Below are 25,787 nucleotides of genomic sequence, written 5' to 3' on the forward strand. Positions count from 1 at the left end.
GCTTCCGGGGACCGGTTTCTGCCATTTCAGGCGTCGTCGGCCCGGCTTGCTTGAATCCTGATGGTGCAATGAGCAAGGGACTCACATCTGAGTATACCCTTCCACGCTTATGGTGGACAAAATGATTCAGAAAAGGGGGTGGTGATGAACAGAGTGCCTGAATTAAGCAGACCACTCTTACCCAGTCCAAAGATCAGGGCTTGATCCATCACCGTTTTTTAGCTCACTGCACCATCCCAGCTCAGAACTTGGCTATATGCAAATTAGTCTGTTCCTGTCCCAGTGCATGATGGGAACAGGGCAAACCAAACTACCAAGCCAATTCTTATACTGGGAAGGAAACAAGCTTCCGGGGACCGGTTTCTGCCATTTCAGGCGTCGTCGGCCCGGCTTGCTTGAATCCTGATGGTGCAATGAGCAAGGGACTCACATCTGAGTATACCCTTCCACGCTTATGGAGGACAAAATGATTCAGAAAAGGGGGTGGTGATGAACAGAGTGCCTGAATTAAGCAGACCACTCTTACCCAGTCCAAAGATCAGGGCTTGATCCATCACCGTTTTTTAGCTCACTGCACCATCCCAGCTCAGAACTTGGCTATATGCAAATTAGTCTGTTCCTGTCCCAGTGCATGATGGGAACAGGGCAAACCAAACTACCAAGCCAATTCTTATACTGGGAAGGAAACAAGCTTCCTGGGACCGGTTTCTGCCATTTCAGGCGTCGTCGGCCCGGCTTGCTTGAATCCTGATGGTGCAATGAGCAAGGTACTCACATCTGAGTATACCCTTCCACGCTTATGGTGGACAAAATGATTCAGAAAAGGGGGTGGTGATGAACAGAGTGCCTGAATTAAGCAGACCACTCTTACCCAGTCCAAAGATCAGGGCTTGATCCATCACCGTTTTTTAGCTCACTGCACCATCCCAGCTCAGAACTTGGCTATATGCAAATTAGTCTGTTCCTGTCCCAGTGCATGATGGGAACAGGGCAAACCAAACTACCAAGCCAATTCTTATACTGGGAAGGAAACAAGCTTCCGGGGACCGGTTTCTGCCATTTCAGGCGTCGTTGGCCCGGCTTGCTTGAATCCTGATGGTGCAATGAGCAAGGGACTCACATCTGAGTATACCCTTCCACGCTTATGGTGGACAAAATGATTCAGAAAAGGGGGTGGTGATGAACAGAGAGCCTGAATTAAGCAGACCACTCTTACCCAGTCCAAAGATCAGGGCTTGATCCATCACCGTTTTTTAGCTCACTGCACCATCCCAGCTCAGAACTTGGCTATATGCAAATTAGTCTGTTCCTGTCCCAGTGCATGATGGGAACAGGGCAAACCAAACTACCAAGCCAATTCTTATACTGGGAAGGAAACAAGCTTCCGGGGACCGGTTTCTGGCATTTCAGGCGTCGTCGGCCCGGCTTGCTTGAATCCTGATGGTGCAATGAGCAAGGGACTCACATCTGAGTATACCCTTCCACGCTTATGGTGGACAAAATGATTCAGAAAAGGGGGTGGTGATGAACAGAGTGCCTGAATTAAGCAGATCACTCTTCCCCAGTCCAAAGATCAGGGCTTGATCCATCACCGTATTTTAGCTCACTGCACCATCCCAGCTCAGAACTTGGCTATATGCAAATTAGTCTGTTCCTGTCCCAGTGCATGATGGGAACAGGGCACACCAAACTACCCAGCCAATTCTTATACTGGGAAGGAAACAAGCTTCCGGGGACCGGTTTCTGCCATTTCAGGCGTCGTCGGCCCGGCTTGCTTGAATCCTGATGGTGCAATGAGCAAGGGACTCACATCTGAGTATACCCTTCCACGCTTATGGTGGACAAAATGATTCAGAAAAGGGGGTGGTGATGAACAGAGTGCCTGAATTAAGCAGACCACTCTTACCCAGTCCAAAGATCAGGGCTTGATCCATCACCGTTTTTTAGCTCACTGCACCATCCCAGCTCAGAACTTGGCTATATGCAAATTAGTCTGTTCCTGTCCCAGTGCATGATGGGAACAGGGCAAACCAAACTACCAAGCCAATTCTTATACTGGGAAGGAAACAAGCTTCCGGGGACCGGTTTCTGCCATTTCAGGCGTCGTCGGCCCGGCTTGCTTGAATCCTGATGGTGCAATGAGCAAGGGACTCACATCTGAGTATACCCTTCCACGCTTATGGTGGACAAAATGATTCAGAAAAGGGGGTGGTGATGAACAGAGTGCCTGAATTAAGCAGACCACTCTTACCTAGTCCAAAGATCAGGGCTTGATCCATCACCGTTTTTTAGCTCACTGCACCATCCCAGCTCAGAACTTGGCTATATGCAAATTAGTCTGTTCCTGTCCCAGTGCATGATGGGAACAGGGCAAACCAAACTACCAAGCCAATTCTTATACTGGGAAGGAAACAAGCTTCCGGGGACCGGTTTCTGCCATTTCAGGCGTCGTCGGCCCGGCTTGCTTGAATCCTGATGGTGCAATGAGCAAGGGACTCACATCTGAGTATACCCTTCCACGCTTATGGTGGACAAAATGATTCAGAAAAGGGGGTGGTGATGAACAGAGTGCCTGAATTAAGCAGACCACTCTTACCCAGTCCAAAGATCAGGGCTTGATCCATCACCGTTTTTTAGCTCACTGAACCATCCCAGCTCAGAACTTGGCTATATGCAAATTAGTCTGTTCCTGTCCCAGTGCATGATGGGAACAGGGCAAACCAAACTACCAAGCCAATTCTTATACTGGGAAGGAAACAAGCTTCCGGGGACCGGTTTCTGCTATTTCAGGCGTCGTCGGCCCGGCTTGCTTGAATCCTGATGGTGCAATGAGCAAGGGACTCACATCTGAGTATACCCTTCCACGCTTATGGTGGACAAAATGATTCAGAAAAGGGGGTGGTGATGAACAGAGTGCCTGAATTAAGCAGACCACTCTTACCCAGTCCAAAGATCAGGGCTTGATCCATCACCGTTTTTTAGCTCACTGCACCATCCCAGCTCAGAACTTGGCTATATGCAAATTAGTCTGTTCCTGTCCCAGTGCATGATGGGAACAGGGCAAACCAAACTACCAAGCCAATTCTTATACTGGGAAGGAAACAAGCTTCCGGGGACCGGTTTCTGCCATTTCAGGCGTCGTCGGCCTGGCTTGCTTGAATCCTGATGGTGCAATGAGCAAGGGACTCACATCTGAGTATACCCTTCCACGCTTATGGTGGACAAAATGATTCAGAAAAGGGGGTGGTGATGAACAGAGTGCCTGAATTAAGCAGACCACTCTTACTCAGTCCAAAGATCAGGGCTTGATCCATCACCGTTTTTTAGCTCACTGCACCATCCCAGCTCAGAACGTGGCTATATGCAAATTAGTCTGTTCCTGTCCCAGTGCATGATGGGAACAGGGCAAACCAAACTACCAAGCCAATTCTTATACTGGGAAGGAAACAAGCTTCCTTGGACTGGGTAAGAGTGGTCTGCTTAATTCAGACACTCTGTTCATCACCACCCCCTTTTCTGAATCATTTTGTCCACCATAAGCGTGGATGGGTATACTCAGACATGAGTCCCTTGCTCACTGCTCCATCAGGATTCAAGCAAGCCGGGCCGACGACGCCTGAAATGGCAGAAACCGGTCCCCGGAAGCTTGTCTCCTTTCTGGTGAAGAATTGGCTTGGTAGTTTGGTCTGCCCTGTTCCCATGATGCACTGGGCCAGGGACAGACTAATTTGCATATAGCCAGGTTCTGAGCTGGGATGGGGAAGTGAGCTAAATAACGGTGATGGATCAAGCCCTGATCTTTGGACTGGGTAAGAGTGGTCTGCTTAATTCAGACACTCTGTTCATCACCACCCCCTTTTCTGAATCATTTTGTCCACCATAAGCGTGGAAGGGTATACTCAGACATGAGTCCCTTGCTCACTGCTCCATCAGGATTCAAGCAAGCCGGGCCGACGACGCCTGAAATGGCAGAAACCGGTCCCCGGAAGCTTGTCTCCTTTCTGGTGAAGAATTGGCTTTGTAGTTTGGTCTGCCCTGTTCCCATGATGCACTGGGCCAGGGACAGACTAATTTGCATATAGCCAGGTTCTGAGCTGGGATGGGGCAGTGAGCTAAATAACGGTGATGGATCAAGCCCTGATCTTTGGACTGGGTAAGAGTGGTCTGCTTAATTCAGACACTCTGTTCATCACCACCCCCTTTTCTGAATCATTTTGTCCACCATAAGCGTGGAAGGGTATACTCAGACATGAGTCCCTTGCTCACTGCTCCATCAGGATTCAAGCAAGCCGGGCCGACGACGCCTGAAATGGCAGAAACCGGTCCCCGGAAGCTTGTCTCCTTTCTGGTGAAGAATTGGCTTGGTAGTTTGGTCCGCCCTGTTCCCATGATGCACTGGGTCAGGGACAGACTAATTTGCATATAGCCAGGTTCTGAGCTGGGATGGGGCAGTGAGCTAAATAACGGTGATGGATCAAGCCCTGATCTTTGGACTGGGTAAGAGTGGTCTGCTTAATTCAGACACTTTGTTCATCACCACCCCCTTTTCTGAATCATTTTGTCCACCATAAGCGTGGAAGGGTATACTCAGACATGAGTCCCTTGCTCACTGCTCCATCAGGATTCAAGCAAGCCGGGCCGACGACGCCTGAAATGGCAGAAACCGGTCCCCGGAAGCTTGTCTCCTTTCTGGTGAAGAATTGGCTTGGTAGTTTGGTCTGCCCTGTTCCCATGATGCACTGGGCCAGGGACAGACTAATTTGCATATAGCCAGGTTCTGAGCTGGGATGGGGCAGTGAGCTAAATAACGGTGATGGATCAAGCCCTGATCTTTGGACTCGGTAAGAGTGGTCTGCTTAATTCAGACACTCTGTTCATCACCACCCCCTTTTCTGAATCATTTTGTCCACCATAAGCGTGGAAGGGTATACTCAGACATGAGTCCCTTGCTCACTGCTCCATCAGGATTCAAGCAAGCCGGGCCGACGACGCCTGAAATGGCAGAAACCGGTCCCCGGAAGCTTGTCTCCTTTCTGGTGAAGAATTGGCTTGGTAGTTTGGTCTGCCCTGTTCCCATGATGCACTGGGCCAGGGACAGACTAATTTGCATATAGCCAGGTTTTGAGCTGGGATGGGGCAGTGAGCTAAATAACGGTGATGGATCAAGCCCTGATCTTTGGACTGGGTAAGAGTGGTCTGCTTAATTCAGACACTCTGTTCATCACCACCCCCTTTTCTGAATCATTTTGTCCACCATAAGCGTGGAAGGGTATACTCAGACATGAGTCCCTTGCTCACTGCTCCATCAGGATTCAAGCAAGCCGGGCCGACGACGCCTGAAATGGCAGAAACCGGTCCCCGGAAGCTTGTCTCCTTTCTGGTGAAGAATTGGCTTGGTAGTTTGGTCTGCCCTGTTCCCATGATGCACTGGGCCAGGGACAGACTAATTTGCATATAGCCAGGTTCTGAGCTGGGATGGGGCAGTGAGCTAAATAACGGTGATGGATCAAGCCCTGATCTTTGGACTGGGTAAGAGTGGTCTGCTTAATTCAGACACTCTGTTCATCACACCCCCTTTTCTGAATCATTTTGTCCACCATAAGCGTGGAAGGGTATACTCATAAATGAGTCCCTTGCTCACTGCTCCATCAGGATTCAAGCAAGCCGGGCCGACGACGCCTGAAATGGCAGAAACCGGTCCCCGGAAGCTTGTCTCCTTTCTGGTGAAGAATTGGCTTGGTAGTTTGGTCTGCCCTGTTCCCATGATGCACTGGGCCAGGGACAGACTAATTTGCATTTAGCCAGGTTCTGAGCTGGGATGGGGCAGTGAGCTAAATAACGGTGATGGATCAAGCCCTGATCTTTGGACTGGGTAAGAGTGGTCTGCTTAATTCAGACACTCTGTTCATCACCACCCTCTTTTCTGAATCATTTTGTCCACCATAAGCGTGGAAGGGTATACTCAGACATGAGTCCCTTGCTCACTGCTCCATCAGGATTCAAGCAAGCCGGGCCGACGACGCCTGAAATGGCAGAAACCGGTCCCCGGAAGCTTGTCTCCTTTCTGGTGAAGAATTGGCTTGGTAGTTTGGTCTGCCCTGTTTCCATGATGCACTGGGCCAGGGACAGACTAATTTGCATATAGCCAGGTTCTGAGCTGGGATGGGGCAGTGAGCTAAATAACGGTGATGGATCAAGCCCTGATCTTTGGACTGGGTAAGAGTGGTCTGCTTAATTCAGACACTCTGTTCATCACCACCCCCTTTTCTGAATCGGGTGGTAATAGAACAGCAAGCACTGGGAAAAGTGCTGAATTAATATTATGTGTACAGATACATTTAAGTTGATCTTACAAGATCTTTTTTGTATCAGCATCTAAAGAGTGGTAAGTAAATGTGTATTTCCAGACTTACTGATCTATCTTGGAAAACCCTAAATCAAAAGGAATGGGTGAAAAAGTTGTAGTGGACCATCAAGTATTCTTCACTATGATGAAATCAATTGTTGTTTTGATAAACAAATCTTTCATTTAGAACTGCCAAGAAAACATACTTACCATCAACCAAGTGGTGCAATTACCCTAATTCAATATTTATTCATGTACACATTTTTACCTCTTGCAGTGTTATGACAATTTTTAATACATTTTAAAGCATTTTTATGATAGACTTGAAGAGATTTTATTTGGCCACAACAATTTTGAAATACTGTATTTTAACAATTGTTTTATTCTCTGTAAGTTTTATGGAATCAACTTTCCGAAATAAACTTTTTACGTACTTACCTACAGTGAAATATCTGATAGATGAGCTTCTTAATTAACTGCTGACATTAGTAATACAATATGTTCTGCATCACTTGTTAAGAGAATGCCAATAAATGTGATTAAAGCATAGGGTGCCCTAGGATAACAAGGTGTTTCCTGGATAAAAATAGACTCCTATGCTAATGAGAATTTAATGAGGGAATGTGCAATGGAAATTGGAAGTGTTCTGATCAAAGAAACTCGCTTCAATCAATCAATCAAAGCATTTATAGAGCGCGCTACTCACCCGGAGGGTCTCAAGGCGCTGGGCGAAGGGGGGGCGGGGGGGTCTGCTACCGCTCGAACAGCCAGGTCTTGAGCTGCTTCCTGAAGACGAGGTGGTCCTGTGTCAGGCGGAGGTGTGTCGGGAGGGAGTTCCAAGTCTTGGCGGCGAGGTAGGAGAAGGACCTTCCCCCTGTGGTGGCTCTTCGGATGCGGGGGACGGCGGCGAGGGCGTGGCCGGTCGATCGAAGCTGGCGTTTGGGGGCGTAGAAAATGAGGCGGTTGTTGAGGTATCCTGGACCTTGGTTGTGTAGGGCTTTGTGTGCGTGGGTGAGGAGGCGGAAGGTGATTCTCTTGTTGACCGGGAGCCAGTGCAGGTCTTTCAGGTGTCCGGAGATGTGGTTGCGGTGGGGGATGTCCAGGATGAGTCGTGCTGAGGCGTTCTGGATCCGCTGGAGTCTCTTCTGGAGTTTGGCGGTGGTTCCGGTGTAGAGGGAGTTGCCGTAGTCCAGACGGCTGATGACGAGGGCCTGGGTGACCGTCTTCCTGGTCTCGGTGGGGATCCACCGGAAGATCTTCCGTAGCATGCGCAGGATGTTGAAGCACGACGAGGAGACGGCGTTGACTTGTCTGGTCATGGAGAGGGAGGAGTCCAGGATGAAGCCCAGGTTGCGTGCGTGGTCTGATGGTTTGGGTGCGCTGCCTAAGGCTGGGGGCCACCAGGAGTCGTCCCAGGCGGAGGGGGAGGACCCCAGGATGAGGACTTCCGTCTTGTCCGAGTTCAGTTTAAGGCGGATGTCCTTCATCCATTCGGCTACCTCTTTCATCCCTTCGTGTAGGTTGGCTCTGGTGGTGGCGGGGTCGTTGGTGAGGGAGAGGATCAGCTGGGTGTCGTCGGCGTAGGAGATGATGTTGAGGTTGTGCTGGCGTGCGATGGCTGCGAGGGAGCTCATGGAGACGTTGAAGAGGGTTGGGCTGAGCGAGGAGCCTTGGGGAACGCCGCAGATGACTTCGGTGGCTTCTGATCTGAACGGGGGGAGGCGGACTCTGTGTCCTTCCGGCGAGGAAGGAGATGATCCACTCCAGTGCCTTCTCCTGGATTCCGACGTTGCTGAGGCGCTGTGCTAGGGTGCGGTGGCAGACAGTGTCGAAAGCCGCGGAGAGGTCCAGGAGGATGAGGGCCGCTGTTTCTCTGTTGTCGAGCAGGGCTCGGATGTCATCGGTTGCTGCGATCAGGGCGGTCTCGGTGCTGTGGTTGGCCCGGAAGCCAGACTGCAAGAGGTCGAGGGATCCGTTCGTCTCGAGGAAGGCGGCCAGCTGTTTGTTGACGGTCTTCTCGATGACTTTTGCAGGGAACGGGAGCAGCGAGATGGGGCGGTAGTTCTTGAGGTCGGTGGGGTCGGCTGATGGCTTCTTTAGTAGAGCGCTGAGTTCGGCGTGCTTCCAGCTCTTCGGGAAGGTAGCGGTGTCGAAGGAGGTGTTGATGATGTCCCGCAGGTGGGGTGCGATGACAGCGTCGGCCTTGTTGAAGACATGGTGGGGGCAGGGGTCGGTCGGAGATCCGGAGTGGATGGAGTTCATCGTGCGGACGGTGTCTTCGGTGCTGATCGGGGTCCAGGCGTGGAGGGTGGTGGTGGGGGGCGGTGGTTCGGTCGTGGCGTGCGTTGGTTGAGAGCAGAAGCTGTTGTGTATGTCCGCGATCTTGTTGTGGAAGTAGGCGGCGAGGGAGTTGCAGAGGTCTTGCGAAGGGGTGATGTCGTTGATTCCGGCATTGGGGTTGGAGAGCTCTTTGACGATGTTGAAAAGCTCCTTGCTGTAGTGTGCGTTGTTGTGCAGTCGTTCCTTGAATGCAGTTTTCTTGGTGGCGCGGATCAGTTGGTGGTGTTTTCGGGTGGCGAGCTTGAGGGCAGTCATGTTGTCCGGTGTTGGGTTTCTGCGCCAGTCTTTCTCGAGGGTTCTGCAGTTCTTCTTGGAGCTCTTGAGTTCGTCGGTAAACCATGGGGCTTTCTTGCTGCCGGGTCTGCTGGGCGGGGTGTTCAGAGGGGCGAGGTCGTCTGCGCAGTCGCTGATCCACTTCGTGAGGTTGGTGGCCGCTCGGCTGGGGTTCGTTGCGCTGGTGGGTGGGTTCTTGCTCAGGGAAGTCACGAGTTGGTCGGCTGTGATCTTGTTCCAGTTTCTGCGTGCAACCTGTTGCTGGTGGGTCGTGGTCCTTGTGAAGCTGAAGTGGACGCAGCTGTGGTCCGTCCAGTGGAGTCCGGTGGCGTGGCTGAAGGCGATGTCCTTGCTGGATGAGAAGACGGGGTCGAGCGTGTCTCCGGCGTAGTAGGTGGGGGTGGTCACCAGTTGCTTGAGTCCGAGGTTTGCGAGGTTGTCCAGCAGGGTGGTGGTGTTGCGGTCGTTGTTGTTCTCCAGGTGGAAGTTGAGGTCCCCGAGGAGGATGTAGTCAGCGGAGGGGAGGGCGTGTGGGCTGACGAAGTCGGTGATGTCCTCGCTGAATTGTGTGCGTGGTCCTGGGGGTCTGTAGATGAGGGTGCCTCTGAGGGTGGTCTTAGGGTTGATGTGGATCTGGAAGTGCAGGTGCTCGGCGGGTTTGAGGGTGTCGTCGGTGTTGGTCGTGATGCGGATGGTGTTCCTGTGGATGATGGCGATGCCTCCTCCAGTCTGGTTGATGCGGTCCCTCCGGATGATCTTGTATCCGTCTGGGATGGCGATGGCGATGTCGGGCGCTGAGGAGGCGTTCATCCAGGTTTCCGTGATGAAGGCGACGTCTGGGGCTGTGGTGTCGAGCAGGTTCCAGAGCTCGACGGCGTGTCTGTGGACGGAGCGGGTGTTGAGCAGGATGCACTTCAGGTGGCTGCTGCTGTTGTCCGTCTTGGTCGGTGCCGGCGTGGTGCAGGTCCGGATGCTGGTGAACTTGCAGGAGTGGCAGCAGAAGGGTCCGTGGGTGCGTCTTGGGGTGGCTCGGTAGCAACCCGGGCTTCGGCCGTCGTTGAGTGCGATGAGTTCGGTAGCGAGGTAGGTTCGGTGGGTGGGCTGGTGTCTGCGGGGCCCAGGGGTCCTGGCACTGGGCGCGGTCCAGGCGCGGACGGGCGCAGACGGGCTTACCTTTGGCGCAGCTTCGGCGCTCATTCGGTGCTCCCGCTGCGCGCTTCCACTGCGCGGTCGCTCTGGGGCCGTCATAAGAGGAGCCTGGAGGGCGGGTCAGCTGGGTGGTGGGAGCGGGGCATCCAATGGGCAGGGGGGGCGGGGTCGGCGGAGGTCTGTGGCGGGAATGGGCTCACAGGGCGGCTCTGCGGTGGCTGGTTGGTCCGGCGGAGGAGACCCAAGGAAGGGCAGCAGAGGGGGGTTCAGGTAAGCAGGAGGGTAGAAAGAAAAGGCGGGGTGTCCGCAGAGGGGAAGAGCGAGGTAGGCAGCAGCGGAGCTTCAGGGGGTTCAGGCAGGCAGGAAGGGAGAAAGGAAAAACGGGGTGTCAGCAGAGGGGAAGAGCGAGGTAGGCAGCAGCGGAGCTTCAGGGGGTTCAGGCAGGCAGGAAGGGAGAAAGGAAAAACGGGGTGTCAGCAGAGGGGAAGAGCGAGGTAGGCAGCAGCGGAGCTTCAGGGGGTTCAGGCAGGCAGGAAGGGAGAAGGAAAACGGGGTGTCAGCAGAGGGGAAGAGCGAGGTAGGCAGCAGCGGAGCAGCAGGAGGGGGGAAAGTGCCGAAGGCAGCGGCGAGGCGGCGGAGCGAGGCTCAGGCAGGCAGGCAGCAGTCAGCAGCTAGGCTCTGGCAGGTGGCAGGCAGGAGCAGCGGAGTGGGGGCGACCTCGCATTGGAGAAGGCTCAGCGGTCGCTTGACAAAGTCAAATCTGAATATGCTTCAAAACGACAGAAATATCCAGCAGAGTACACTAAGCATATGCCGAAATGTCTAAGTTATGGCCCAAAGACAACAATAATTGGTAGTAGAGCAATCAATCAAATACAGAATATAACCTTATGTTGTGTAATTGTGTCAAGCTACAGCGATAGTAGAGACACATTTTGCAAAGGATACACTTAATACCAGATATGTGCATTACCGTCCACAGTCCATAGATACTCTTTAAAGGTTTGTCAAGACTACTATCAAAATCTAAAGTACCACAGGAATGGATTGTGAAATGCACATTGATGTTTACAAATAGTGACTACGACAATTGAAATAACATATTCATCATTTTTGGAATAGATTTCAAAAACGACAATTTTGTCCTATTTAGGAAGGGTAACATTTGTCATCACTGACACGAAAGCTGGATTCCAAGGGATTTTGGTTTCTTATTTGAACTTGTGAAACTCATAGTTTCATTAGGTCATATTGTAGTTTCTTATTGTGGTAGCAGAAGATTTCCCTATTGCATATATTAATATCAAGCTTTTCCCACCCCCCTTTCCTTTTATGTCTAACCCTTCTGCATTTTAATTGTGATACAATTTTGTTGTAGGTTTATTCTTACTATGGATTGTTTTATGTATAATTTAGGTTTTGTTGATTGGATCCAATTAGTATCAGATGTCTCTGTAATCATTCAAAATGTGTTTTAGAAATAAAGAACATGGCTGGTAACATAAACAAAGATCTGTATTTTAAGAAAAATGACAGAAATGATCGATAGCCTTTAGAAACATTTTATTAAATATGTTTAGTTCAACAGTTTAGGAACCTGATTTTAAAAGTTTCTTCTGTGAGATCCTTAATTTTTATATAGAACCATTCTCCAGATAAAATCGATTAAATTGGATACTTGTTAGTTTTATTGCATGTTGCTATTAATTCCACTGCAATGAAATTAAATGTAGCCCAATAATACAATATTTAGAGCAATTGTACTAATAAACATGCATTCACATGTTTATTTCGAATGTCAAAGGTCTAATTCGACTTTATTACCACAGTACAGCAAAAGTGAAATGAGAAAAACACAATATCTCTTGAGTGTGATTTACCTTGCTGTCCAAATGTATCTCCCTTTATCCTGGTTTTAGATCTATCCATCTATCTATCTATCTATCTATCTATCTATCTATCTATCTATCTATCTATCTATCTATCTATCTATCTATCTATCTATCTATCTATCTATCTATCCATGTGATAATTTAGAGTGTACAGTAGATCTAATCATCATACTGTGTGCTTATGCTTCACAGTGTGCCAAGTCCTGTTCCAAGTAATTCCACTTTCATGATGCAAATTGTCAGTACATCCTAGTAGGGAACTTATTTTGTATCATGTGCACTGTCTTGGTCTCCCAGTTCAGGCTATGACAGTAATCTGGATTATGAAAAAAGAAGGGATGACATAAGGTGAAAATTTGCTGTATTTGGGAGAGTGCTGCAATGACAGACAGCCCTATGTTTTCAAAGTGCCAATCTGTCTGTCACTGCAGAAGACAAACCATCTGATATGAGAAGGGGGCAGTTCTGCCCATGCAGCCTGCCTGCAGGAGGGTGATCACTGGCCTGTTGACCACATGTAACCCTTCCGAAAGATGCTGGGAACGATTCACAAAGGAAAACTTGTACGTGAGTAAATCTAGACATGTATGCTTACTTTTACAGTTTTGAGTTACGGATGTAAAGTTACTCAAAAGAAATAGAGGATGGAGACAAATGTACGGGTGTAAAGTTAATACAGCCAAAAAAGCGCAGGAGTATGTCCAGCACCATATATGGGCAACCACTGATACGGCAACAGCCTCCCATAGAAAATAATGGAGGCAGGGACGTAAAGTAGAGGCCTATCGGAAATGTTAAATTAAATTAGCTTATTTTGAAGTTTTAAATATATATATATCAAATTAATTTAATGTTAAAAAAAGAAATCTAATTAAAAATAACTATTAGTTTATGATAAAATATTTTAATGACTTTTTAATTTAAAAATAAATGTAACTACGTTAATTTGTTAAATTAATTTAAATTAACTTTAATTTGTTAAATGCATTTAAATTAAATGTATGCATGACTTGTTTATTAATGTTGAACACATACTATTTAAATATAAATATTTGATTTAGGTGGGATTTCTCCTGATAATTTTTTTTTAAATTGTGGTAATTTAATTTAATACATTTAAAATAATTAAATATTTCATTCAAAATTAATGTAATAGTGCTGTCGCATTTTTTATTTTGCCCTACCTTTAAAATAAATATATAAAGCAATTTGAATTAATATTTCCCATAAAAATATTTTTACAATTTTTTTCAAGTTTAATAATTTGTTTTAACCACATCCATGCTGGTGACAGAACCACTCCGTCACCAGCCACTGATGCGCTGTGCTGGTGACGGAATGGTTCCGTCACGGCCCGGCCGCCGTGCCTGAGCGGCATCAATTTCGCGCGTTCTATTAAGCGGGCGGGGCCGTGACAGAACCAGTCCGTCACAAGCACAGCGCCCCGTGGCTCGTGACGGAGTGGTTCCGTCACGAGCATGGCGGCGCCGCGCAGCCCCCCTCCCCCCAGCGCCAGGGCTTGGTACCACCAAGCTGGAAAACAGCCGTGGTAAAGGCATTGCTAAAAAAAACGAATCTGGATACGGCGGAGCTGGCCAACTATAGGCCGATATCTCTGTTGCCAGGCCTCAGCAAAATTGCGGAGAAGCTAGTAAATTACCAACTGTCAAACTTCCTAGAGTCGAATGGTCTGCTCCGAGATTCGCAGACCGGTTTCCGTCCTGGCCAAGGTACTGACACGGCCCTCCTGGCAGTCGTGGAAGAATCCAGACGCATCTTAGATTCGGGAGGATCAGTGGCAGTGATCCTCCTGGACCTGAGCGCTGCGTTTGACACCGTGAACCATCGGGTGTTGATCCAACGACTGTCAGAGGCGGGAGTGGCAGGAGCCGCCCTGAGGTGGCTTAGTTCATTCCTTGACGGTCGGTCATACCAGGTCTGGGAAGGCAGTAACAGGACTACATCTATCTCTCTCCAGTGGGGTGTGCCACAGGGCTCCTCCCTAAGCCCGACATTGTTTAATGTCTATATGGCCCCCCTGGAGGATGTGGTGGCCCCTTACAACATCAAGATCATCAGTTATGCTGATCATACTCAGTTAGTGGTCGCCCTTCCCCAACTGGTAGACAACCCCGACCTGCTGCACTCATGCCTGGTGGATGTCCACACCTGGATGGACGTCTCATCTCTTAAGCTGAACGGCTCTAAGACAGAGATCATGTTGTTAGGGAATAAAGCTCCTCCATTGCCTTTAACATGCTGGCCGAGCTGCATGGGTGATTTCCCCACCATGAAAGAGGAGATTAAGAGCTTGGGGGTCTGGTTGGAACAAGATCTTTCCTTCCGAACTCATGCCAAAAAAACTGCAGGAGTGTGCTTTGCCCTGCTGCGGGCAGCTCGGAAAATCTTCCCGCTTCTTCCCTTTCCATTGAGGAAGCTGTTGATTCAAGGTCTTATAACATCTCGCCTTGACTACAGCAATGGTCTTCTCCTGGGTGCCCCTGAATCTACTCTTAGCAAATTACAGCAGGTCCAAAATGCGGCGGCCAGACTGCTTATGGGCATTCCCAGAACCGAATCAGCCAGACCCGCCCTTAAGGCCCTGCACTGGCTACCAGTGCGGGAGAGAGTAAAGTTTAAGGCACTTTGCATAGCCCACAAAATTCTTCAGGGTAAAGGACCATCTATACTAAGAAACCTTGCAGTGCCTTACAAAGCGAACAGAACGCTGAGGTCCGATCAGAAATATCTGCTCCGTGTCCCGAGAGTAAAAAGATCACGCACGGGCGGGAGACGATTTTCTGTGAACACAGCAACGCTTTGGAACTCTCTGCCCTTAAAACTTCGCGCTGAGACCTGTATTTTGCGCTTTCGAAAAGGTCTGAAAACTTATCTGTTTCCTGCGTGATTTGGCCTGACCATCTCATTGTTTTAACTTTCGATGCTCTGTTCAAAGCGCCGGGATGCCCTAGGGTAGCTGCGCGCTTTATAAAATTTTAATAATAATAATAATAATAATAATTACCGCCACGGCCAAGGGGATAAATGATTGCTATACTTTACCGTAGAGACAGCTCCAGCCCAGTGGGGGAGATCTCAGTATGGTAAATTATACGAAATAATAAAATTCTTTCATATGCGGTTTTATTTTAAGTCCCTGCCTCTACTACTTTCTATGGGAGACTTACAATCTAAGCTGAGTGCATTTACAACTGTTTTGTGGCATCTGTGGCTGTAGTAACTTTAGAAGTGTGGTTTGTGAATAAGAATGGGCTTAGTCTTATCTAAATACCTCCTTGCTCCTTACTTAACATCTCCCTAGAATAGTAGGTATTCCCAATTTTCCAGCCAATGTCCTCTGTTCCCCCCACATTAACTACTAAATGTATACTTGTGTGTGAGCACTCTGCAGTCAGAGTGGACATCGCTGCACAGAAAAAGGTAAGAGAAGCTAAACCTTCCCACGTAGGTTTGTGAATAGCATTGTGTAATATGTTAGTAGTACAATTGTAGTAATACTAAATGTATTAGAAAATGTAGTTTGTGACTAGGCCGCACTCTCTGGGAGCTCACTAATTATGCACTATTCCAATGTGGTACACACTTAGTACACCTCCCAAACTAAGTTTGCTCTGGCGTCTACATCATTAATACAGGAGCAAAGGCATTCCTTCATTTGCATGAGGTCATAATGTCCTCTTGTAAATGAGGGTGTGCCCTCATGAGATTGCATGGGGGGAAAATTTGCATCTATGTGATCCTTGTTACAGAAGGACTGCAAAATCGTATTTGCCACCTTCTGTAATTTGTAAATACACCAGGTGAACTAAAATCAGGTGCAGGTGTCCATTATGCCCCTTGGCATTTCATATTATGTCCTAAAGTGATTCACTGCACCATTTTTAGATGCCTCAACCCATTTGGACTCAGATATTTTACAATTCTCAGAAGGGACACACTCTTGTAAGTATCCCTTACTTTTAGCAGATATTCTCTATATAATGACTGGAATATCTTTATTCAATTATTGGTTAATAATCATAAAAGTACAGATGGAAAAAAAGCATAAAAACACAAATCATGCACTACAGATAAAATAAAAGAATTTTTGCTTAGACCATTAAAGCTAAATGATCAGAATAAATTATTTAAAAACACTTTGTATATAATAGTTCTCCTGAAGAAGCTGCATATCAGGCCATTGAACTCAGGTCACCTAACTCTGGTGGAACTTCCACGCCTTTGTATAGAATTGACAGCAGACAGCAATAACAGCAACAAACATGAAGCTTCCACAAATGACAGTATTGTGCATACCTCAGAATTTGGAAACGCTGGTACTGTTGTGCCGCCAGTTCATCCAAGGTGAGAGAAAGGGACAAAATATAAAGTGTTAACCAAGGGACGGACTACATACACACACTTTCATTCAGAAGGCCATACAGAGAAGTGGGAATGTTGCAACAGATGTAACAGGTTTTTATAAGAAAGATTGTAATTGTATATACATATGTACGTGCAAAAAAAAGAAGTGGTGCTCTATACAGCAGCTGTCTTCCACCTAATCTTGGGAACTACCCAGAGTTCTCTCCTTCTTTTTTGGCATAATTTATGCGTCACTCTATGCCTGCAAGGGTATTGTTTTGATATATATGTACGTATATATACACACACACTCCATTGCATCCGTTCTTTGTACCTTCCAGGGCACTTCTGCATTCCTGCCCATTCCCTGTCACGCAGTGCAGCAAGTTGGCTCATTGCGTTGCGTGAATCTTTGATAAATATGGGCCTAAATCTTTTGCATGGACTTTGCAACATTGTCCCTCTGCCCATGCCTTATTACTGATGCGGTTTTTGCAGGGGATTCAGGCTGCTGAGGGTCACTGTGCATCAGCTGGGGAGTAGCACACACTCAGAGGGCACAGGGGTACCACTGTCCTCTGCCCTGCAATCCCTTTCCCCCTCAGACAGATGCAGTTACACTGCACCAGCCTGCTTTGTGATTCCAGTCCTCTCTGTCAAAGCAGGCCAGTCCCCCTGCATTGAAAGACAGACTGGCAGTTTCAAAATGGGTGCAGCTTTTTAATGCTACCCTCTCTTTATTGCACACACAGGTTCGTGCCAGCAATGTGGAGAGTGCATATTATTATAAAATTGTGGGTGTCTGTGAGCATGGTGTGCTTGATAAGGTAGTGCCTGATGCAGACCAGGCGCGTGCCCATATTAATATTAGATGGCCAAGGAAGTGATGTATAGGAGGACAGAACTGTAATTGACTCAGTACTAGACAACACATCCTTCAGTTTTGTTTTCGCATATTATATTACCCGTATTTACAATCTTAGACGCGTGCAGGTAAAGTGATTAGCCCAGGATCAGATAATTATCTGGTTAAGTGCCAGGTCGTGATAAGAACCCAGACCTCCAGGCCTGGCAGGATCCCTATGAAGAAGTCCTCCTAGAAGCCATAATCCATGTTGAACTCACTACAAGATTTCTGAGCAAAAGCTCAGCGATTACATTTTTCCCCTTGTTACTGCTGCGGGTTCATCCCCAAACATAACATGTCATTGAACTTGCAGCACCTGTTTACAGTCCTAGAAGAAATATCCAGTGCTCAAAGATTCTGTCAATTAACCATGAAAAGGCATTTGACATTCTTTCTTGGCAATATTTGTTAGTAATTCTGAAGTGATTGGGACTCCGGGAGACCATAATTCACTGGATCTCTTTATTTTATTCTTATCCCAAGGTGATAGTCCGTACAGGCAAGATTATGTCCACCTCCTTTGCAGTACATTTTCCTTTACCCCCCTATGTTGTTTGCACAAGCTGTGGAATTCTTGTCCAACTACATGACCACAGAGGGAAGGATTAGGGGTATAGCATGACCAGATGGTGCGCACATCATATCATTATACGCCAATGATCTTTTTGTATCACTCTCCGATGGATGGTCTGGACTGGACTGGAGGACATGGTTGAGGCTCTTGAATCCTTTGGCTATGGTAATGCTCCCTCACTTACTACACTTCTTCAATAATATACCGCTTTGATCACCAGAATCATGTTTCAAATAACTGAACAAATTATTGTTCTACATGATCTGGTAGAGTGAGAGGCATGGAGTGGAACTTGTCAAGTTGTGTCTCCTAAGTACGGAGGATAGACTTAGTGCACATGACTTTGTATTGTATTTCCTGGATGCACCTCTTCAATGGCTGGCTAGATGACTGGACAGAGCCACTAGTCTGAGGCATGTATTACTGCAAAGGGCCTTCACCAGGGCACACTAAACAATTAAGTGTTTGTAGGAAAATCAATTCAAGCTGCGTGATCTCGCTTTTTGCAAGAAACACTCCACAACCTTCCCTATATGTCAGTCATTCCTCTGGTGGGGCTACTGGGGCCATCAGGCCCCTCGCTATGGGGCAGGTACATGTCTGGACAGAGGTGGGAATAGATACAATTGGGGACCGCCACACATTGAGCTCATTAAGGCCTTTCCAGCAGGTCAATCAATCAATCAGGTTCCTTGTAAAGCTCGACTACTCACCCGTTAGGGTCTCAAGGTGGATAACAATTGCTTTCCATATGGCCAATTTCTGCAATATGGAGCATTGAAGAGTGCTTTTCTTCACCTATGGGGCGCCTCAGTAGATGAGCCATAATTACATGAGGTTCTACCGCTGCTTTACATAATAGGATCTAAGTGGGTTGAAACTGAAATGAGAGGCAGACTTGGGGAGGGACTGGTAGGGTATAGAATTGCGGAATGTACTGACTGGTGTATGCTGGAAAAACATCCAGGATTGCCTATTTTAAATGCACCCAATTTGACTTCACATATTGCACTTGCCTACTCCCTGGAAAATATGTAAGAACTATGGCGTGAACCCCTCTATGTGCCCAAGGCGATTTGCTAGCGAAGTTGGGTTGTACGTGGTAGTGCCCAGAGTTAGTGTTGGAAGGCAGTCACTGATAAGTTCATGACGTCCACAGGGAAATTGGATTGTGTATCCCGATGGATCGCCTACGTAGCCTCTTCCCAACCGCAAACACAAAAAAGTGAGCTCAAAGATTATTGATCTGGTCCGTAGGGCAATATCAATAGCTTGGAAATTCTGAATGATCCTCCCCGTTAGTAGAGGGGAACAATGGGTTCGGAAATTTGAAGAAGCTGGATGTATAGCCCTTCCATGGAGGAAAGTTGTGTTTACCGAAATTAACAATAGCATTGATGTGGGACGAGGTTTTGATTGCAAACCTATCAGGACAGATGGGTGACGTTACCATATTTGCCCTGGACTTCGCAGTCTCCCAGACTAGAACCCTGGGATGTACTTGACCTAGTACTGACGGTACATACAAGATAGGCACCCTTCATAGGTACCACTGTTCATGCCCCAATAATGTACGTGCACATGTTTGAGATCCTATGGTATCCCCCTGGCAGAGACAACTTAAGGATTTTGGAGGCCCTGCCAAACGTATTTTGTGTGCCCCTATTTTGAACAGTTTTGAATTTATGATCTAACTTAAGCTCTTTAATGCCCTCTTTTGCCAGGTTACTGAGCGCACAGACACACATCCAAATTCTAAATGTGTTTACAACTAATATTCAGGGACAGTGATATGTGTTTTCAATATTGTAACACAGAAGCATCTCACTAATATTACTGTAAATAATCCCTGTGACACCGTCCCATTTCTCATGTGTGATGCCTTGTTTTGTTCTAAAATAAACTTTTTATGGACATTGCATGAAACATAAACACATTTCTCTGCAAAAGTTCCGCAATAGACTCTCACACATCACCGGCATTAAAAATAAATTAAAGGAAAACAGTAATTAAAACAATCCATTTAAGCATTAATTAAGGTCACCAGGGTAAGATTATCTGCAGAACACAGCTGGCTCCATCAGGGGCCTGCTGAAAGGTTGGGGCCCTGGGCCAGAGCCCACTTTTCCCATGCCTTAATACGTCTCTGCTCCCCGGACCTGGAAATTCACACTATTCTATTTCTCCAGAAGTTAACTGACACTCTTTAGTCTGTACAGTTTGGTATTGTTTATCATGAGTTTGTTTTTCTCTGGTTTTGCATGAAATATTTGTCTCTAACAGTAATACACGGATGACGCTTTAAATCATACATGATTTTGGCTTCAGAACTACATACATATCCTTCTAGCGCCCAATTAGCATATTGTTTTTTGTGTATTACAACACAATGCATTGAGACCACCCCAAGAAGTTACAAGGTTCAATGAGACAAGGATCAAAACAGAATTTCCTGTTGTATTGTGCTATATTAGCCCCGGTTAGGGGAGTGAACTTTAATTTTCTTTTTGTAAGGGAGGGCGTTAGTTAAAGGGTCTTGTCGTGGGGGGTGGAGCGCTTCATAGTTGAAGGACAGGGTTCAGGAAGAGAGATGAATTGGTAATAAATGTGGCAGTCCCTCTCCTGCTCCTGTTTAGTACCCTATACCTGTTGGCTCACAGCTGGAAAAATATTGAGGTTCAGCCACCCAGTACAGAGACCTCCTCGCTCTTCTTATTGTTATTAATATAGCCTTTAAAGACCTGCTCGAATAGGTCCTTTAACAAGGGAGTGGGCTTTTAATTGCAAGTAGAGCCCGCTGCAAAGAGTATTTAAGGCTATTAGAACATTCCTCCCACTAGAGTGCAGAATGTTCAAATGTGTAAAATAAAGGCATCACGGAGCCCAAGGGGATTGAAATCCCCTCCATTTCCGTGATGCCTTTGTTCACAGCAACAGCTGTGAACAAACATTAGAATGTTGATGCTCCGGGCTTCTACCAGGCATTAGAAGCCCCGAGCACTCCATTGTCTTCAGTGGCGCTCCCAACGTTCCAATGTTCTAACAATTGTTATTGAATGATTTCTATACTTTTAAGTATATCTAGCAACATTGATTGCGATGAAGTGATGTGACTGCTTAAGTGTGCTCTGTGTCCATATTGTGTGCCCTTGTGTCCTCTTACCCTTTTGTATTCCCAGCCCTTCCCAGGTACACAGTGCTCCCCATGACCAACCTGTGAAATTCTTGGCGTAGAGCAGAACTGTATTTAGGTTTAACCTAAAGCGCGCATGCACTGTCAGAGGAGCTTATGTTTATTTTTTAGAAAAGCTTAGATCCCACCCATTAATTACCAATACTTCCCATTGGTTGGCTTCAATGTCACTCTTGTTTACTTGCCTCTTACTGGTCAAGTCTTATGCTTCCTGCCAGCTGCTCACCTACTCCTGCATTCTGCCCTGCCGCAGAGCATGGCCCTAGCACAGGTTCCTATTTGCGGCCTGTGTCCTTCCACTGCACTTTTTAAAAAAAATGTGGGCCATGGTGTCTGCATGGCACTAAACTGTCCCCCACCTCTCGCACTTGCACATGTCCCTCCCCGCCAACACATTTGTGTTGCTCCCTCCCCAGCCCTCCTCCTGCTGCTGTGCAACATGTCTAAAAAACATTGACAAAATCAACAAATCTTGCATAGATGAAACCTATTGCCTTTGCCATAGTTTGTTTTTTGTTTTATTCACATTGAATTACTTCATCATTATTTCTATACACTTTTAATTTTTCGTAAGCTCTACATTTATTTTCTATTCATTTTCTCTTGTTTTAATTTATCTATCAAGACAGTACAAGGGACTGAACATTCCCTTTATAGATCTGTATCTTCTGCTGGCCATGGGTTTGAATCCACCTCATTTGAAATTGATATATGTCTTTGAGATGTTTCATTTTATACGGAGATCACTGTATACTTCTCTATTTTTACACTGATATTCTGAAATTAAATTCCCCTGCATCTCTTTTCTTTTTCCTTCTGTGCAATGATGTATGAAGGGAATTGTAAACCTAAATGTTCACCATTCCCTGCTGCCAACTGAGCTACCTGAGCCGGTGCTTAATTTGTAAAACTAAATTAAGTGCCAGGGCCCTTTTTGGAAGGCCACTGCAGCCTGCACAGGGCAGTCCCCCAGCAAGTGCTGCCAATGAAAGTAGCAACATATCACCTAACCATTACACTCCTACAAGTGTGACAATTCAGACAATTTCAGACCATACAAAGCTATAATAATGTTGTGAGAGGCAGGTATTATTCATTTCATATGACATTTTGAGGTTAATAAACACAGCTGTTGTGCTCATCTCAGACAGCGTTACCATGTTGTGGACTGTCACTAGAGCCAGTGCTGACAATTCAGTGCCGGTGCTGAGCACCGGAATCCACCGGGTCAGTTTAAGCACTGACCTGTCTACTCCCACAAGTGAATTAAATTGTTAGTATGTGAACCCCTTAAGCTAAGCAAAGGCACTTTGCACCTCTGATAACCACACATGCTGAGCACATACCTCCAGGTTTCATGCAACAATCCAATACAATATCTGAGCTACATGAATAGGCTCACTAAAAAAACAATAAATTAAATAAATGAATACAGAGGCGAATGAGTTGGGGCACGCCAGAGCTGAAGCTTGTGGCATTCCTGCTGAGTTATACTGGAATACTCAATGTTACTTCCCGATTACAACCGGTCTGTAAATTTAAATAATCACTAATTTATTAGTTGAGGCATGCTGTATATACACATATGTGACATCCCTACTATACCAGGGTATTTAAACGAGCAGTAGTAACGGTCAAAGCATTTTTGGTGCTTCAGGGAAAATTGTATTTTGCTGTTGGAGCACTCAACATGACCTATTTAAAAAAGACTTTTCTTAACTTTTCCTTTAGTTGGGCTTCTGCCACCTTACTACACCTTATGGAAACTCCATTCCTGCTGTCCACAAACGATTAGGCACCCCCGAGAATTTTGATTTAATGGGGATGTTTGAGAGATTGTTGGTGTCAGACCTTTCCTCGTGGCATTTTCCATGTCAGGTAATGTAGCCTGTTCATCAGCTTGGTCCCCTGTCCTGGCACTGCTTGTTGCTTAGGAAGAAAGAGATCAGATTATTATTTCTCTTTTGCCACATTGCTTAAAAATACAATGCTGTATGTTACATGCAGAGCCGGCTTTAGCGCTGGTGGCACTCGGTGCGACAATTTATTTATTTATTTGAGAATTGTATATAGTACTAGCTAGACCCGAAGGTATCCAATCGCTTTACAACAGTAAATGTTCACATCAAAGATAACAAGTCAATACAGAAAATCTGAGTCAGTGCGCCATACAACAGTAAATGTTCACAACATAGATAACAAGTATAGTAGACATTTATGTTGCACAATGTGAAATTAACTGCATCCAGATGTACGGTGTTACAAAGAATGGAAAGAGAAGTGTTTGTTAATTCTATTTCCTGACTATAACATCCCTGTAACCTTTGGTTATTTTTGTCAATATATATATATATATATATATTCAAAAGAACGGAATCAGGCGAAACAGATTGCTCGAGCCCACACAATCAATATATATATATATCCCAAACTTCCATGTCATGAATGATGTAATATGTGACATCATCAGCAGTGGATTGCGGGCGCGCGAGATATAGTTAGTACAACTAACTATATCGGAGGAATTTCAATTGTTTTGTATGAGCGAAATGTCCAGCTAACTATAACACCCCTAAAATCTATAGTTTTTTAAGTGAATTTCTAAGGTTTTTTAAATGCTAATTCCTAACTATATCAGGCCTGAAACCTATGGCTTTTTCAGTGAATATATATATATATATATATATATATATATATATATCTATATATATCGAAAGTGCCCGAAGGAAGAAGGTACCACACATGACTAGATTTCACCTTTTTATTTGAGCAGACAGCAGCATACCCTGCGAAGCCTTCACAGCCAAGTGTCCTCTGTCAAACGCATTTCGGGTTCCAGAATCCCTTTTCACTGGCTGACAAACATGGAGAAACAGCTGTGCAGATTCAATCGCATTCGCGATAGGTGAAGTAAGTCCCGCCCTTGTGGCCGCACTGCATCATGGTATAGGTAGTTCAGGTAAGTTTAAAATCATAGTGATTGCCACTGCACACTCCTTTTGTTTTTCTAAAAATCCCAATGGGTTGCTGCTTCCAGCGAGGCTGAACTGCTGCCACACTTGTGTCCGGTTCATACAGGCACGTCGTTCCACTCACACCCATTCACGGGCATATGGACCTGCAATTCTGGTTTGCAGTGGGACAGCCTTTGCGGCCAGGGCAGACCGCAAAATAAGCCAATCGAAAGTGCCAGAAGAAATAAGGCACCACACACAACTAAAGCCTGCCCTGGTTACATGCCTACATTTGAATAAGGTACCCCTGAACCGGAAGTAATTATGAGCAGCTGTTGCTACCTGTAAATACACTTTTTAATAAATTCACTGCATGTACGTCTATCCTTAAAGCAGATATGGTTTGCCACACTTTACACATAGTGTGTCTCGCCTCATTTTATAAACACCTAACATATAATATTGAATACTATACAGTATGGGGAAAATAATCATAAAATACCTGTCACGAAGAAATGCACCGTTATATTCCAAGCGCCTCTTAGGCTGCTTTAAATTGTAATTAGAACATTGGAACATTGAGCACTCCATTGAAGACCATAAAGTAGCTCAGGGCTTATAATGGCTGGTATTAGCCCGTAACTCCAACATTTCAATGTTTGTCTTCTTGTTTCCCCCGTTTTAATTTAGAACATTCTACCCTTAGTTGGTGAAATGTTCTAATAGCATTATAGCCCTTTTGTCTTGGGGTATACTGGTTTTTAAAGACCCTCTCCCCGTTATAGGTCGTCTCCTGCAGCCCCGGGCCAATAACTCTGGTTCGTGGCCTTTAACAACTGGTATAGCACTAGCCAGCGGGCTATAAGGCTATATTATAAATACACAGCAGGGATTGATGATCGATATTGGCTTGTCCTTGGCACCTGTTGTATTGTCTTGGTCATTGTTTGAGTCGTCGTTGGTTACTGACAGTGAGTGGGAGCTGATTAAATGCATTTCTCTCACTTCCTTGCATTACCACATCATATAAGGTCATGGCAGAACATTGAAAAACATAAGAAAGTGCTTATGTTTAGAAGAAAGAAAACTATGTTATGCGTGTTCAATAGCACATAAGTGTCGCATTTTTTTCAGAGGTCATGTTACCTCCCTGTAATGCATGATAATGGCTGTTTAAATATGCCCTATTGAATCTTGTAATTTTGTCATAGACCTCAATATTCAACCTGACATCAATCTTTCTTATTTTTTGTGTTCTCTATTCTCTGGTCTGTCTTTCTTTTGTGTTCTCTGCAAGAATGTCTGTGGGTATGGCTGGGTAGATTGGTGCTCTCTAAGGTCATTATAGACTATGCTTTAAAAGTTAGTACATTAGATATGTAATGAGAAATGTGTTGTAAAATGCACTATTTATACAATTTTTTCAAACTTTTCTTGGTGTAGAGCCTCTGAGCCCCCTTGCAGTGGTATGGCTTGCTCACTGCACTCGCCCACCAACCACGCACCATATAGGGACTAGTTTGCCTTATTTTTGGTGTTCTCTGCAAGAATATCTGTGGGTGTGACTGGGTATCCTGGTGCACTACAAGGTTATTTACTATGCTTTAAAAGTTAATGTACTTGGACCTATAATAAAACATTTTATGGTAGAGTGCACCATTCACCATTTTATTCAAAAACAATTTGAGGGGGGTCTTCTCAAACCCCACTCGCTCACTATGCACTATATGGGAGGCTGGTCCGACAACATTTGACAGGGCTGCTTTGGGTTCCCAGTCCAGCCCTGGTGGGCAT

The 25,787-nt window shown here is 46.1% G+C and overlaps 1 protein-coding gene across 2 annotated transcripts in view; it reads right to left on the reverse strand.

The window, feature by feature from the left end:
• The window catches only part of RS1 (retinoschisin 1), a 103,655-nt gene that overhangs the window by 16,161 nt on the left and 61,707 nt on the right, over positions 1 to 25,787 (reverse strand). For both annotated transcript variants that reach the window (XM_078656152.1, XM_078656151.1), the window contains exons 2-3: positions 22,891 to 22,968; positions 16,318 to 16,340 (exon numbers count right to left, since the gene is read on the reverse strand). In XM_078656152.1, the coding sequence (XP_078512278.1) occupies positions 16,318 to 16,340; positions 22,891 to 22,968 (101 nt within the window). The remainder of the gene's footprint in view (positions 1 to 16,317; positions 16,341 to 22,890; positions 22,969 to 25,787) is intronic.

The sequence above is a fragment of the Lissotriton helveticus genome, chromosome 8 (genome assembly GCF_964261635.1).
Source record: "Lissotriton helveticus chromosome 8, aLisHel1.1, whole genome shotgun sequence".
Lineage (NCBI taxonomy): Eukaryota > Metazoa > Chordata > Amphibia > Caudata > Salamandridae > Lissotriton > Lissotriton helveticus.